Source organism: Thamnophis elegans, chromosome 3 (genome assembly GCF_009769535.1).
Source record: "Thamnophis elegans isolate rThaEle1 chromosome 3, rThaEle1.pri, whole genome shotgun sequence".
Taxonomy (NCBI): domain Eukaryota; kingdom Metazoa; phylum Chordata; class Lepidosauria; order Squamata; family Colubridae; genus Thamnophis; species Thamnophis elegans.
In genome coordinates this window covers 45,269,532-45,282,351 of record NC_045543.1, presented here as the reverse complement: position 1 = coordinate 45,282,351, position 12,820 = coordinate 45,269,532, and the positions used below count along the sequence as shown (strand labels likewise).

The following is a 12,820-nucleotide window of genomic DNA, read 5'->3' as shown; positions in this document are numbered from 1 at the left end:
TCTTATGGTGGTTTACCAGGAAACTCACCTGATCCCACAAGGCAATCTGCCTATTATTCCAGCTGGATGTCCCTGTGGTGAGCAGCTTTTTCAGGTTTCCTAGAAACACAACTTTATTCACTCGGTGAGATTTGCTGCTTGCTTCCTGTAAGAAGGCATAGGACATTAAATTTTCGGAAATCAAATACTCCAAATATTTCTCTTTTCATGGAAATCTGCCTACCTTGGTTAATTCTTCAGTCTTCTGAAATCTCTCCACAATCATCTCCCTTGCATAGTTATATTTAGTTAACACAGCAATGTATTTTAAGAAATACTAGCAGATCAAATAAAAAGTAGGCTAATTAAAAGTAGGTATTTCCAACCTGTGGCCCAAGGTTGGAAATACCTACTTATGTGGCCCTGGACAGCTAGCAATGTGGCACCCCCAAAATAGTAAACGTTTACCATTATGTGCATTTATATACATTAGCTATATGTTTTTGTGTGCAGCCAAAGACAATTCCTCTTCACTCAAAGCAGCCTAGGCAACCCAAAATATTGGACACACCTGGCCTAGATCATGGGACTTCCTATCAAACCATTTTTGTCCACTATGAATTGAAGACCACTTGAATGAATGACCAGAACTGAGAAATTATGCAAAGGATGGGCCTACTAATGCCCCATCTTCCACACCATTTAATTATCAGAACAGGACAGAGATCTTGCATCCATGACTCTGGTAACAGATCTGCTCAAGTGAACTACTCTGGTACAATTAATTTGACTTTTGATGGCTTCCAGTTAATACTTGAAAGTCACACCCAGAGCAAATATGACTGATCCTGGAATCTTCTCTATGCATACGTTCCTTCCTATGGAAGAGAAGACTGAGAGGAAGCATTTGAAAACATTTCAGAAGTAAAGCATAGTGAAAGTTTAACACTGCAGAGACAGGATCTCAAAGGAATCCTCAAGACTCAGTAGAGGAGCAATTGAATGGGGCAAGGGTGCTTCTGACAGAAAGACCTTTTAGTTGGCCAGCAATTTTTTAAAAGAAATAACTCATTGCCTGAATTATTTATGCTGATGTAAAATAGTGGGTCCAACCCAATGACAATTATTGGAGAAGAGTTACATTATTGGTGAGATGGGTAGCATATAAATTTTATCAATTAATATTAAACTACCATGATATGGGGCGTGGTGGCTCAGTGGCTAAGACTCTGAACGTGTCGATCAGAAAGGTCGGCAGTTCAGTGGTTTAAATCCCTAGCACCGCATAACGGAGTGAGCTCCCATTACTTGTCCCAGCTTCTGCCAACCTTGCAGTTCGAAAGCATGTGAAAATGCAAGTAGAAAAATAGGGGCCACCTTTGGTGGAAAGGTAACAGCGTTCCATGTGCCTTTGGCATTTAGTCATGCTGGCCACATGACCACAGAGATGTCTTCAGACAGCGCTGGCTCTTCGGCTTTGAAACGGAGCTGAGCACTGCCCCCTAGAGTCAGGAACGACTAGCACATATGTGCGAGGGGAACCTTTACCTTTACCTTACCATGATATTTTGTGGTCTGAAGATCTAGCAACATTTGGAAAGCATTTATAAGAAGATCAGCAAATGAGGTTTTTCTTGAGTGGTACAGATTTTTGTGAGTGGAGAACAAAACTGTACACAAAAAGTCTTGTTAACCTGCACAACTCATGTTTCTTAGCAATGCAGAAAAGTAACCATATCAAGGAAAAACAAGTGTTATAACCTTCAAAGATCTTTTGAATTTAAGATGAGGCTAGAAGACTCCATGCACCTTTTCTTTAATACAGTTTGAAATAACTCAAGAGAAGAATTTCATTTCAAATGCTGGATTCTCAGGAAGTGATTTTTTTTAGAAGTTCTTCCCATCTCTAGAACATGACATGGCTGTAGATTTGGGGTTGTCTGACTGTATCTCTCCAAATATTGCAAATCTGGTCCAGATTTACAGCCAGTTTTTGCAATTGGATAACTTGCCTCTTATCAGTTTAACAGAGTTGGAAGGGACCTTGCAGGTCATCTAGTCCAACCCCCTGCCCAAGCAGGAGACCCTACATCTGCCTCTACCTAGGATCGAACTCACAACCTCCTGATTGTGAAGCGAGAGCTCCATCTCTAGATCACAACAGTCTACTAGCCTCTAACAATGCTGCTTTGAAGAAAGAAGCAATTCACCTTCTGGCTAAAACCATCCGGTAGATCCCACTCACAAACAACAGCCTCTTTCCTAGTTAGAACCAGCCTTACTGTTCATGCCAATCATTCTCCCCAACCAACATACCTGACAGATAGTTCCTGCTCGCGGGTCAATGATCCTTATTTTCCTGTCCCTGCAGACCGTGGCTAAGAGGCTTCCATCCGTGTTGAATGACATGGAAAGGATGACATCTGTATGGAAGTCGATTGTCCTTACTGGCGTCTGAATTGTATGTTCTTTGGTATCAAGGTTCCAGATCATGACCTGTGACAAAAATGCAGGTATCAGAGAATGTTTTCTAAATTTTCCACCCCCTGAGCAAGCGGACTATAAAAGAACTATACATCAACTGTACCCCAAATGTGATGCACCAACAAATTCTATCTCATTCAATGCAGGCCTAAATCTGACACCATGGCTGAGTGGAGAAGGATGAGAAAGGGAGTCCTTAAAATAATTGGGAGCAAAAGTTTAATTCTGTGGGGAGTGCAATTTGCACAACATCCAAATCAAATCAAAACTTTATAATGCTCATAGATCAGTATATAGACTGTCAATTTCTATATCACAAATGCTATGATTTCAAAGGAAAGAAATGACCAAAAGAATGTCTTTTTCTCTTACTTAGTTTATAGATTTAGTTCATAGATTTGTAAGGTAAACTATTTATTATTTAATTCTATTTTGGTGCTGCCTGACTCTAAAAACACTTTGTATTCAAGATGTAAAGTGACTGGATTCATTTTGCATGGCCAATTTACACTTTATCAGCACCGAATATTGAAATAAATACCGTGTTTCCCCAAAAAGAAGACAGGGTCTTATTTTATTTTGACTCCCGAAATAAGTGCTTGGCCTTCTTTTCAGGGAGGTCTTATTATTTTTGAAGTGTAGGAGGCAGCGAGCGTGGTCACCTCATGGCTGCTGCTGTGCTACAATATTTTCGGGGAGGACTTATTTTGGGTGGGTGGCTTATTTTAGTGCATGCGCTCAAACCCCGATTGGGCTTATTATCTGAGGAGGTCTTATTTTCAGAGAAACAGGGTAACTGGAATGGAATTCTTCCACTGTGGCATATATACTCCTTCTCCTCTATCACCCAGGTTTCCTTCACAAGACTCTCATGCAGAAGACTAGCAGTATTTCAGGGTTGAAATGAATGTTCCTACGATCTCAACTCACTTTGTAATCATAACCAGTGCTGAAGAGGATGTTACTTGCAGTTGGGTGCCATTCAATAAGCCCCACTCTTCTGGAATGGCCAAGAAGGTCCTTATGGGGATCTGTGATGCTTTTGGTTAGCAAATGCTGAGGGATATTCCAGACCTTAACCTACAAAACAGAAGACTCAGCACAATCCAAGAAGGCTCTATTAACCCAGGTTATCTCATTCAACACAGCAGCGTTCAAGAGCAATAGCGCTGGTCTACAAATTCTAGTAAATTATCAATCTCCGAGATAAAATGTATTAATTTTACATATTTTGATTATATGAATTAGAAAACAGATGATAAAGGTACTGGTCAGTTTTCAAGATATTTCACAATAAAGACATACACCGGCGAGTATATTTGCCTACAAGGGAGGGTGGTGTCTAATGATCATGGTGCCTCGTGACTTCTCAACAAAGTACGACAGAACAATGAAAATGGTACCACTTGGAAGTGTATAAATTTACTTTCACTTTGAGAACAGCAGGGCAGAGGTCTATGAAAAATGCATGGAAAATTTGCTTAGATTCTATAAAACACTTGGTGCAAACATGTCACTGAAAATTTACTTCTTATACTCGCATTTAGATTATTCCCCTTTGAACTGTGGGGCAGTGAATGATGAGCATAGAGAGAGATTCCACCAGGATATTGCAGGCATGGAGAAAAGATATCAAGGAAATGAAGTCCATCCATGCTTGCTGATTACTGCTGGAATTGCACCATGGATGATCCTACTGCAGTTCACAAGAGAAAAGCCAAAAAGTGCAGTTTAGATATGAATAAAGATGGAACCTTGTCGTTTAATCTGATGTTAGAGATTGTCAGTTTTTCAGGCCAAAAGCACTAAAATGCTACACACAAAAACAATAAATGAATGGAAAGTTATTGGTATCAATAATAATTTATAATGATTGGTGTGCCACCATTCTCATTGCTATATCACATTTTGCAGAAAAGTTATGGAGCAAATCGCATATCCCCCTCATAATTTTGAATTATTTTGATGCAATTTTGGCTTGAAGCTGTATCTTGGAAACTGGAGCCAATGAATAATCAGGACTTAATTTCCCTTTATTAGTGGCCCAGTTTTGGTAAAATTAAGCTACTTTGATTTCTAAGGCTTTCTCCTTGTAGACTAGTGTGGCCTGAAAGACCAATATTAGTCAACTGCTGAGCTTACAGAAATGGAGAGATGATTATCAAGGAAGGGAAGGGAACAAGAGACTCCCTTGTGCCTCCCCATCTTCACCCTGTCCAGGTCCTTTGACTGTTATATCATGTTCCAGTACTACACACAGGATTACCAATAATAAAAGGAGAAAGGTTCCCCTGCACAGCAGAAGGTGGCCTTGGCATCCATCAAAATGAAAAAAGGCATTTGCTTATTCTTAGCCCCTGCATTTCTGGGTGGATGGAAGAGAGACTACATATCAAAAATGTTTTCATTCCAAAGCAAATGTTCTCTTCACTTGCACTTCTTTTTTTGTTACAATTTATTTGGCACTTTTTCTCCAAAGCATGGCATTTTAGCTATTCAACAACCAAAAGAGATAGAGTACACAAATCTTGCTCAAGGGCACCTATGAATTTGATTTCCAAAGTTCTAATTCAAAACTAGAACGTTATTTGGGGACTTTACAGCGATCTTTTGTAAGGTCTTCGAAAAATGATGTTAGAAAAATGCAGGTGGGACATTGTTCAGCCTGCTAATCATCTGGACTTTATTATTCTATTCTATTCTATTCTATTCTATTCTATTCTATTCTATTCTATTCTATTCTATTCTATAGCATTAAGATGTCAGAATCTGGCACATGGATTCTGCAGTTTCATTTTCACAGTTAATAGCAATAGCAGTTAGACTTATATATCGCTTCATAGGGCTTTCAGCCCTCTCTAAGCGGTTTACAGAGTCAGCATATTGCCCCCAACAACAATCCGGGTCCTCATTTTACCCACCTCGGAAGGATGGAAGGCTGAGTCAACCCTGAGCCGGTGAGATTTGAACAGCCAAACTGCAGAACTGCAGTCAGCTGAAGTAGCCTGCAGTGCTGCATTTAACCACTGTGCCACCTCGGCTCTTAAAAGGGATAATGGGGCATCTGTGGAGTGGGGGGAGGCAAATGATGAATTGCAATGTATGTTTTGTCCCTTTTGAACATGCATCATGACATCACATATCCACGTGTAGAGGCAGAGCTTGCATTGCAATGTCACAATACTCACTGGACATCCTACACAAACCTTTATGGAGTCCATGGAATGCTGCTAAGTGATCATTTGTCCTAGTGACATCAGATTTTATTTGATCTGGCTAGTTCCACCATTTACAACGGTGGTTAAAAATCCATGGGCATGAAGTAGACTGTGCTATTCAGCTGTAAAGACTTAACTAATTGTAATAACAAACCAGAAAAGGACACTTGAGAGATTGTGCTCCTGATTTTGTTTGTGAAGAAATTGGGCGGTATTCTGCCTGACTCAGGCAAAGATTCGTAACTCTGACTTACTGTGTTATCTTCCGAACAGGATGCTATTACAAAGTCATCAAAGGGGTTCCATTTGATATCTAATACATGTCCTTTATGCCCACAGATGCGAGGATAATGCGGGTCAAGTTTTCCTGTCTGAAAACAAATGGAAAAGTTTAATTCTACAATGAAAAATTCTCTAAAAAGGCTTATTTATCATATTTATTATTGATGATCATCATGCAGCCAGCCAGATGTTCAGACTGGGCTTGGCATTTTTGTCTACCTATTGAGTCCTTACGAAGGACCTGGGATAGGCAGATTTGGATGTTTGATGGTGTTACATATATCACCGCAGGATGTAAGCTGTTCCAAGTAAAGCTGCCTTCTGTAATTGACTGATGGCGAATTTGTCAATGCCGATGGTGTTCAAGCGGTGCTCCAATTGTTTTGGGATTGCACCAGGGGTAAAACGCTCTGAAGTCTGCTACTGGTTTGCTTCGCATGCATGCGCACCACAGGCGCTACTGCGCAGTGCTGAAAAAGGAGGATTAAGAAGGCTTTTCTGAGTCTGGAAAGGTAAGTAGAACAGCGGGGGGGGGGAACAGCTGTCCCACATGATTTAGATTCGCTAGAAAGCAGGATTTCCTGATTTCTAGCGAATATAAATCATGCGGCACAGCTGATTGTCGCACAGCTGATTGTCGGAACTACCGGTTTGGCCAAACTGGTAGAGTTTTTTTTACTACCAGTTTGAGCGAACCGGTAGCATTTTTGAACTACTGGTTCAGGCGAACTGGCCTTTGCTACAATCGTTCTATTTTTATTTGTAGTCTTTGTATTTTGTTATCATGGAGGTTGTTTTTGTTGTTGTTATTATTATTAAAATTTCCATCTATCAATTATAAAAGGCTGCACTGCTTGGATTCACACATATACAATTTGATATCTTATGACATCCTGAAGAACTTTCCGTAGCATGCATGTTTGTGGTCTCAATTGCTTGGATCAAAAGCAGGCTGATTTTTAATTCATCTCTTCTTTTTAAAATACCAAATGCTTTATTCTCTAATACATAATGCATCTTAACATTACCTATCATGCACGAGCTTGTACGGATAGTTCTCGGTTAACAACCATTCAATGAACAACCATTCAAAGGTACAACAACATTAAATAAGGAGATACATGGCTGTTCCATCTCCAGATCTAGGTCCAAGGGTCAAGGACTCCCGTTACAAAGAGAAGCTTTTATTTATAGCACGTGGAAGAGAGTCTTCTCATGTCTTATACCCAAGTCATGAAATATACTCTTTTGAATATGCATCCGGACCCCACTGTTGCAGAGAACATCTGCAAAGATGCCCGTGAGTTCCCAGTTTTTTAATCAGGTAATTTTAGTGTTATAAAATGTTTAGTATAGCTAATTTAAAAAAATCTGATATCTATAATTTTATTTTTCATTTAAAACTTTCTAAGTTTTGTTTTCATATTTTGTTCACCACCTTAAATACTTGCCAAAGCAGAAAAGTAGGGCGTAAATAAAGTAAGGAAATAAGAAAAAAATAACTGCTTCGGGATAAACGTAACACATAGGCAGCACAGAGCAAGACTGTTATCAAACTGTGGCAGAGCCAGGCCAATATGGAGTCATACAGATGTAACAGGGTAGATTAAAGGAAGGGACATGAGTGGCTGGAGCAGAAAGCAGCCTCTGTATGTCTTACTGCTAGCTTCCTTATAGTTAATGGTTATTAAAGAAGTCATTCCCCAAGAGGAGGCTGGGAGAGAAATATTAGCACACTGTAAAACAAATAAATTAAACAATGCAAGGCTGCCATCTAGCAAAGTCCATTTCTATTAAGTCTATCATAACCTTGGCACTGAAGGCTAGGGCTATATGCAAACTTTATGAGTTATTTATGCAGAGCATATACAGGTTATTTCACATTTATTTATTTATTAATATTCCATTTTTATCCCACCTTTATCACTTTATAAGTAATTCAAGGCAGTGAACATCGGTAAAACTCTTTCCTCCTCCTATTTTCTTCATAAGAATAAACTGTGAAGTGAAGTTTCCCTAAATGCTGAACAAACATGCCCCAGGGACAGTTTTGTTCTGCTACATCTTAATGCTGTTGCCTTTCTCTTATTTACCCGAGGAACCTAAACTTGAAATGAGAAAAAATAATAATACAGGTAATCCTGGACTTACGACCACAATTGAGCCCAACGTTTCTGTTGCTAAATGAGACATTTGTTAACTGAGTCTTGCCCCATGTTGCGACTTGTCTTGCCAGAGTTGTTAAGTGAATCACTGCAGTGGTTAAGTTAGTAATACGGTTTTTAAGTGACTCTGGCTTCCCCCTTGACTTTGCTGATCAGATTTCAAAAGGTGATCACATGACCCCGGGGGGGACGGGACACTGCAACCGTCATAAATGTAAGACAGTTGACAAGCATCTGGATTCTGATCATGTGACCATGGGGATGCAATGGTTGTAAGTGTGAAAACTGTCATAGTGCTGTTGTAACTTTGAACGGTCACTAAATGAAATGGAGTCGAAGACTACATGTACATGAATTCTGGAACTGCTAAAGACAACTTTACGCTGCCTCGTATGCTGAGCATGTGACAACAGAGTCATGAACAGATGTGAATTAAAAATAGTATCAGGGATTAACAGTTGATTATGCCAACATTAAAGGAACAGGAGAATGGGCCCAGAAAGATTTCTCTCTCTTGAGGTGAGCTGCCCTTGTGCACAACTATCCTTCCTTTCAAACTGGACATGTATGTATGGGACCATGGAGTCCTGCCCCTACTCTTCTTTGGCCTCCATGAGCTCAGGTAAATGGAGATCGATTTGCATTTGTTATAACAAAATTACACTAAGCTACTACAGCACTTCGTGAAATCCAGGAGATTAATAAAATAACATTGACATCACAAGCAACCCATAATAGGAACAGGATTTTATCCACCCTCGTCGTAGATTTTCCCAGATTTTGTAGGTTTTACATCCAGGCTGAAATATCACTAGGGCTCCTGGAATACCACTTATCAAAGCAGAGCTGGCAGCAGAGTCAGACAGTGAGGAGTTTGGGGAGGAACATGGGCCAGTTCGGAAGTCTGGGGAAGTCCCTGACGAGTGCTCTGCATCAGAGGAATAGGTGAGGTCAGGGCCTTCTGACAGGTATCAGTTGCCTTGGGAGTCGGACATCAGTGGGGCAGAAGAACAGCTGAAGCCTGTTCCCAGTGTGCACATGTGCAGAGCTGCCAGGAGAAGGGAACAGCTAAGGAACAATGGTCAACTCCGGAGTAAAGTCACAGGTAGACGGTGAATGGCCCCTCCCATAAGAAATAAAGAGGAGCAAAAGAGGAGGGAAGTTTGCAGGAGACAATTAGTTCAATTCATTAGGGTGAAGATCTGTTCCTGACTATTGTCTGCTACAGACTGGTGTTTGGAAGATATCAGCCTGGCAACTCTCCAAGCCTGATAAAGATCTGTAGTTACAGAGGTAATCCACGATTTATGACCACAAATGAGGCCAAAATTCCTATTGCTATGCAAGATAGTAAAGTGAGTTTTGCCCTCTTTGGCGACCTTTCATGCCACAGTTAAGTAAATCACTGCAGTTGTTAAGTTAATAACATGGTTGTAAAGTGAATCTGGCTTCCCCATTGACTTTGCTTTGCTGAAGGTTGCAAAAGGGGATCACCACATGACCCGGGACACTGAAACCATCATAAATGTAAGCCAGTTTCCAAGTATCTAAATTCTGATCCTTGTGTCCATGGTGATGCTGCAACAGCCAAGTGAAAAACAGTCATCAGTCTCTTTTTTTCAATGCCGTTGTACTTTCAAGTGGTCATTAAACAATGGTTGTAAGTCAAGGGCTGTAAATGAACCCACTGCTTGTGTATCAACTTATGCAGTTATTGCAGACAGTATTGCTAATTTTTTAAGTGACCATTCAGGGCAAAAACAAAGCCCTCACTGAAAACGAGTTACTGATTTGGGCTTTATCAACATTTGGTCTCCCATGCCTTTATCTGCCCCACTCACACACACATCAATAAGCCAGTTATATAGGACAGGCTTGGAAATACCTACTTGACTGATTGGTATAACAAGAAAGGCGCCTCCACCTGCACATTCGGTCACCACGGCAATAAAACGGGGATTGACAGCACAAAACTGGTTGTCATAGACACTGTGGGTGATGGGCACGTTGTCATAGCAGTTCTCTTTACTGGCGGCCTTGCCATAAACGTGGCGAAATTTAGAACTCCGATACTGAGGATTCCATGACATCTGCAAGGCAGAAAGAGAATACAAGCATGAAGTCTTCAGACGCTTGAAATTTCCATATTCTTGCCAGAGGTCTCCAGACTTGGCTGAGGAATTCTGAGAGCTGAAGCCCATCAGCCTTAAAGTCGCCAAGCTTGGAGATCCCTGCTCTTGACCTATAGTTAAAGTTATCTTCCAACTATGCTGTGGAAGTTCAGACAAAGTTGAGACAACCTAAGGCAGGGGTATCAAACTCAATTTCATTGAGGGCTGCATCAGGGTTGTGTCTGACCTTGGGGGGCTAGGGTGGGCATGGCCAGTTCAACATTACTTGTGTTGGGGGCACCTGTGGTCGCCAGAGCATTCTGCTGGTGAAGACGGGCTCCTGAGCTCCGTTTTTGGCTGCAACATCCTCCTGCAACCCTCTGCCAGCAAAAACGGAGGTCAGGTGGGCCCTCCCGAGCTCCATTTTCGTTGGCTGTGGCACTGCAGGTGGTCCTTTGCTGTTTCCAGGGAGGTCCTGCAAGCCAGATCTAAACAGCCCACTGGCTGCATCCATCCCAAGGGGCTTGAGTTTGACACCCCTGGCCTAAGGTTAGCTTGACTGCTTGGAATCTCCTAAATATGTCATTGGTTGAGCTGGACTAGTTTCCCAATCGTTAATCAATAGGAAGGTCACTTTATATAAGATCTTGACAGAGGAAGCTCTGGGAAAGATTCATGAGGAAGATCTCCCTAAGAAACCCAGAACCTTTTAGAATTGAAAAGTCATTGATGAAATATTAATCTGTGCTTAGATTTTTGACAGTTTTATTGTGAAGATCTCTTTTATGCAAGCAGTACCATTTAACCCCAGGCAGCTATATTAGAAACAACTGAATTGCTCAACACTGTATAATATCAAAATCAAACAAATCATATGACAGATTACTGCCTTGTGTGAATGCAAGGACATATAATGCTACAAAAACAAACCAGGAAGCTGCAAAGAATGTAAGGTTGCTGCCAGATCCTGCGGGCAGAGAGGCCGGGGGTGGGGGGTGGGGCAGACAATACTGTACGCTAAGAATACATACCATAATATCTTGCTATTATTTATTATTTATTTAAATATCAAAGCATACCAGGACTTGGAAAGGTCAAGTACTCTACAAAGCAGAGCTTCAGGCTAAATTCTAACGTCCTTTTAAATCCTTTTTTATGCACTGTAACTGATGTCTTAGGTGATTTATTTACAGATTTAAAAAAAAGAGAGAGAACTAACTCAGCAATCAGATTTCCTGGTATTTAAAGAGGAAGAGATTATTATCTCCCTTTAAAGACATACTGTAGGTTTTCGGCTCCAGGATATGCTGACATGGTTCTCTTCATTAATTCAGCACATATTTTTCGTAGGTGTCTATACTTCAAAGCCTGTAAGGATGCATTGCTGTACTACTGCATATTATGTTTTCTATATAAGGTTTCACCAATTACCAGTACTTTTAACTATGAAATACCAAAAAAAGGAAAAGGTACCCTTAAGTTGAGCTTGACTTCACGTGAATGTTTATTTTATGAAACTGATCAGCCATGATTTGCACGTTTTGTTATCCCTGTTTTGTTCACTGCCCCCACGCGCATGCTTACCAACTCTGTGCATGCACCCAGCCTTCCACGCATGCACCCGGCCTCAAAAACATGCCTAAATAGGACGGCATAGAGCTGGGGTGGGATGAGGGGGCCGGATGGGCACACCCGCAATTTCTGCTACCGATTCGGATGAACCAGTCCGAACTGGCTGAATACCACCTCTGCAACAGATGTTTAGCACATCCCAAAGCATAATAATTGGAAGAACAGGAAAAGAGATAAAGCCTATTCTGCTCCCCTCTAACGTCTGACAGCGACATGGAGAAATGCTTGTCACATGGAGAACAGTTATTAATTACAGTAAATTGCCAATTAAGCCAGGATTACTAATAATCAGTGATGGGTTGCAGGTGGGATGCCCCGGTATGGTGCTCCGGAGGGCCCACCCGCCCTCCCAAGCTCCTTACCTGTCTTTTAAGGCTTCTGCACTTCCATGCATGGCATGTACAGCACCTGTGCAATGCTCCGTGGAGCAGCTGGAACGTCGTAGAGGCTCATGGAGGTACTTAGATGCATGCGGGCGCTGCGCGCGTCCATGTGGACGCTGCTTGGCCCGTTCCAACCATACCGTTTGGAACGGGATCCAGAACCCACCACTGCTAATAATAGCAGGCAAGTGATTGCTACATACAAATTTTTAAGTGAATTTGTGCATAGACATGTTGGTCTGTCCATGCAGGGCACTTTATATACCTCTAATTGCACCTTTATTGGCTACTAATGGGTAAAGTTTTTTCATGCAGTGTTACCAGTCAATGAACACACCCTACCAATCAGCCACATTAGTGTAACTTGTTAAGTATGTAACAACCTGTTTTATTCTTTGGTATCTCAGGGTAAGCCAGTGGAACCCCGCCCCCCAAACTTCTTATTTTCCTGGAGAGCTGCCATATACAACCGCTGGTCTAATCTGAGAGGTCACCGGTTGTATCAGCCAAGATTAGTTTGATGGGACTATATATCTCCAGCATCATAACAAAAACAGTACCTGGCA

General features: G+C 41.3%; 1 protein-coding gene across 1 annotated transcript in view; it reads right to left on the bottom strand.

Annotated features, from left to right (window-relative positions):
• Positions 1 to 12,820, bottom strand: part of CORO2A (coronin 2A) — a 62,822-nt gene that overhangs the window by 12,988 nt on the left and 37,014 nt on the right. Inside the window, exons 2-6 of the mRNA XM_032212685.1 lie at positions 10,018 to 10,218; positions 5,936 to 6,052; positions 3,394 to 3,543; positions 2,296 to 2,475; positions 29 to 145 (exon numbers count right to left, since the gene is read on the bottom strand). Coding sequence (XP_032068576.1) covers positions 29 to 145; positions 2,296 to 2,475; positions 3,394 to 3,543; positions 5,936 to 6,052; positions 10,018 to 10,218 — 765 coding nt within the window. The remainder of the gene's footprint in view (positions 1 to 28; positions 146 to 2,295; positions 2,476 to 3,393; positions 3,544 to 5,935; positions 6,053 to 10,017; positions 10,219 to 12,820) is intronic.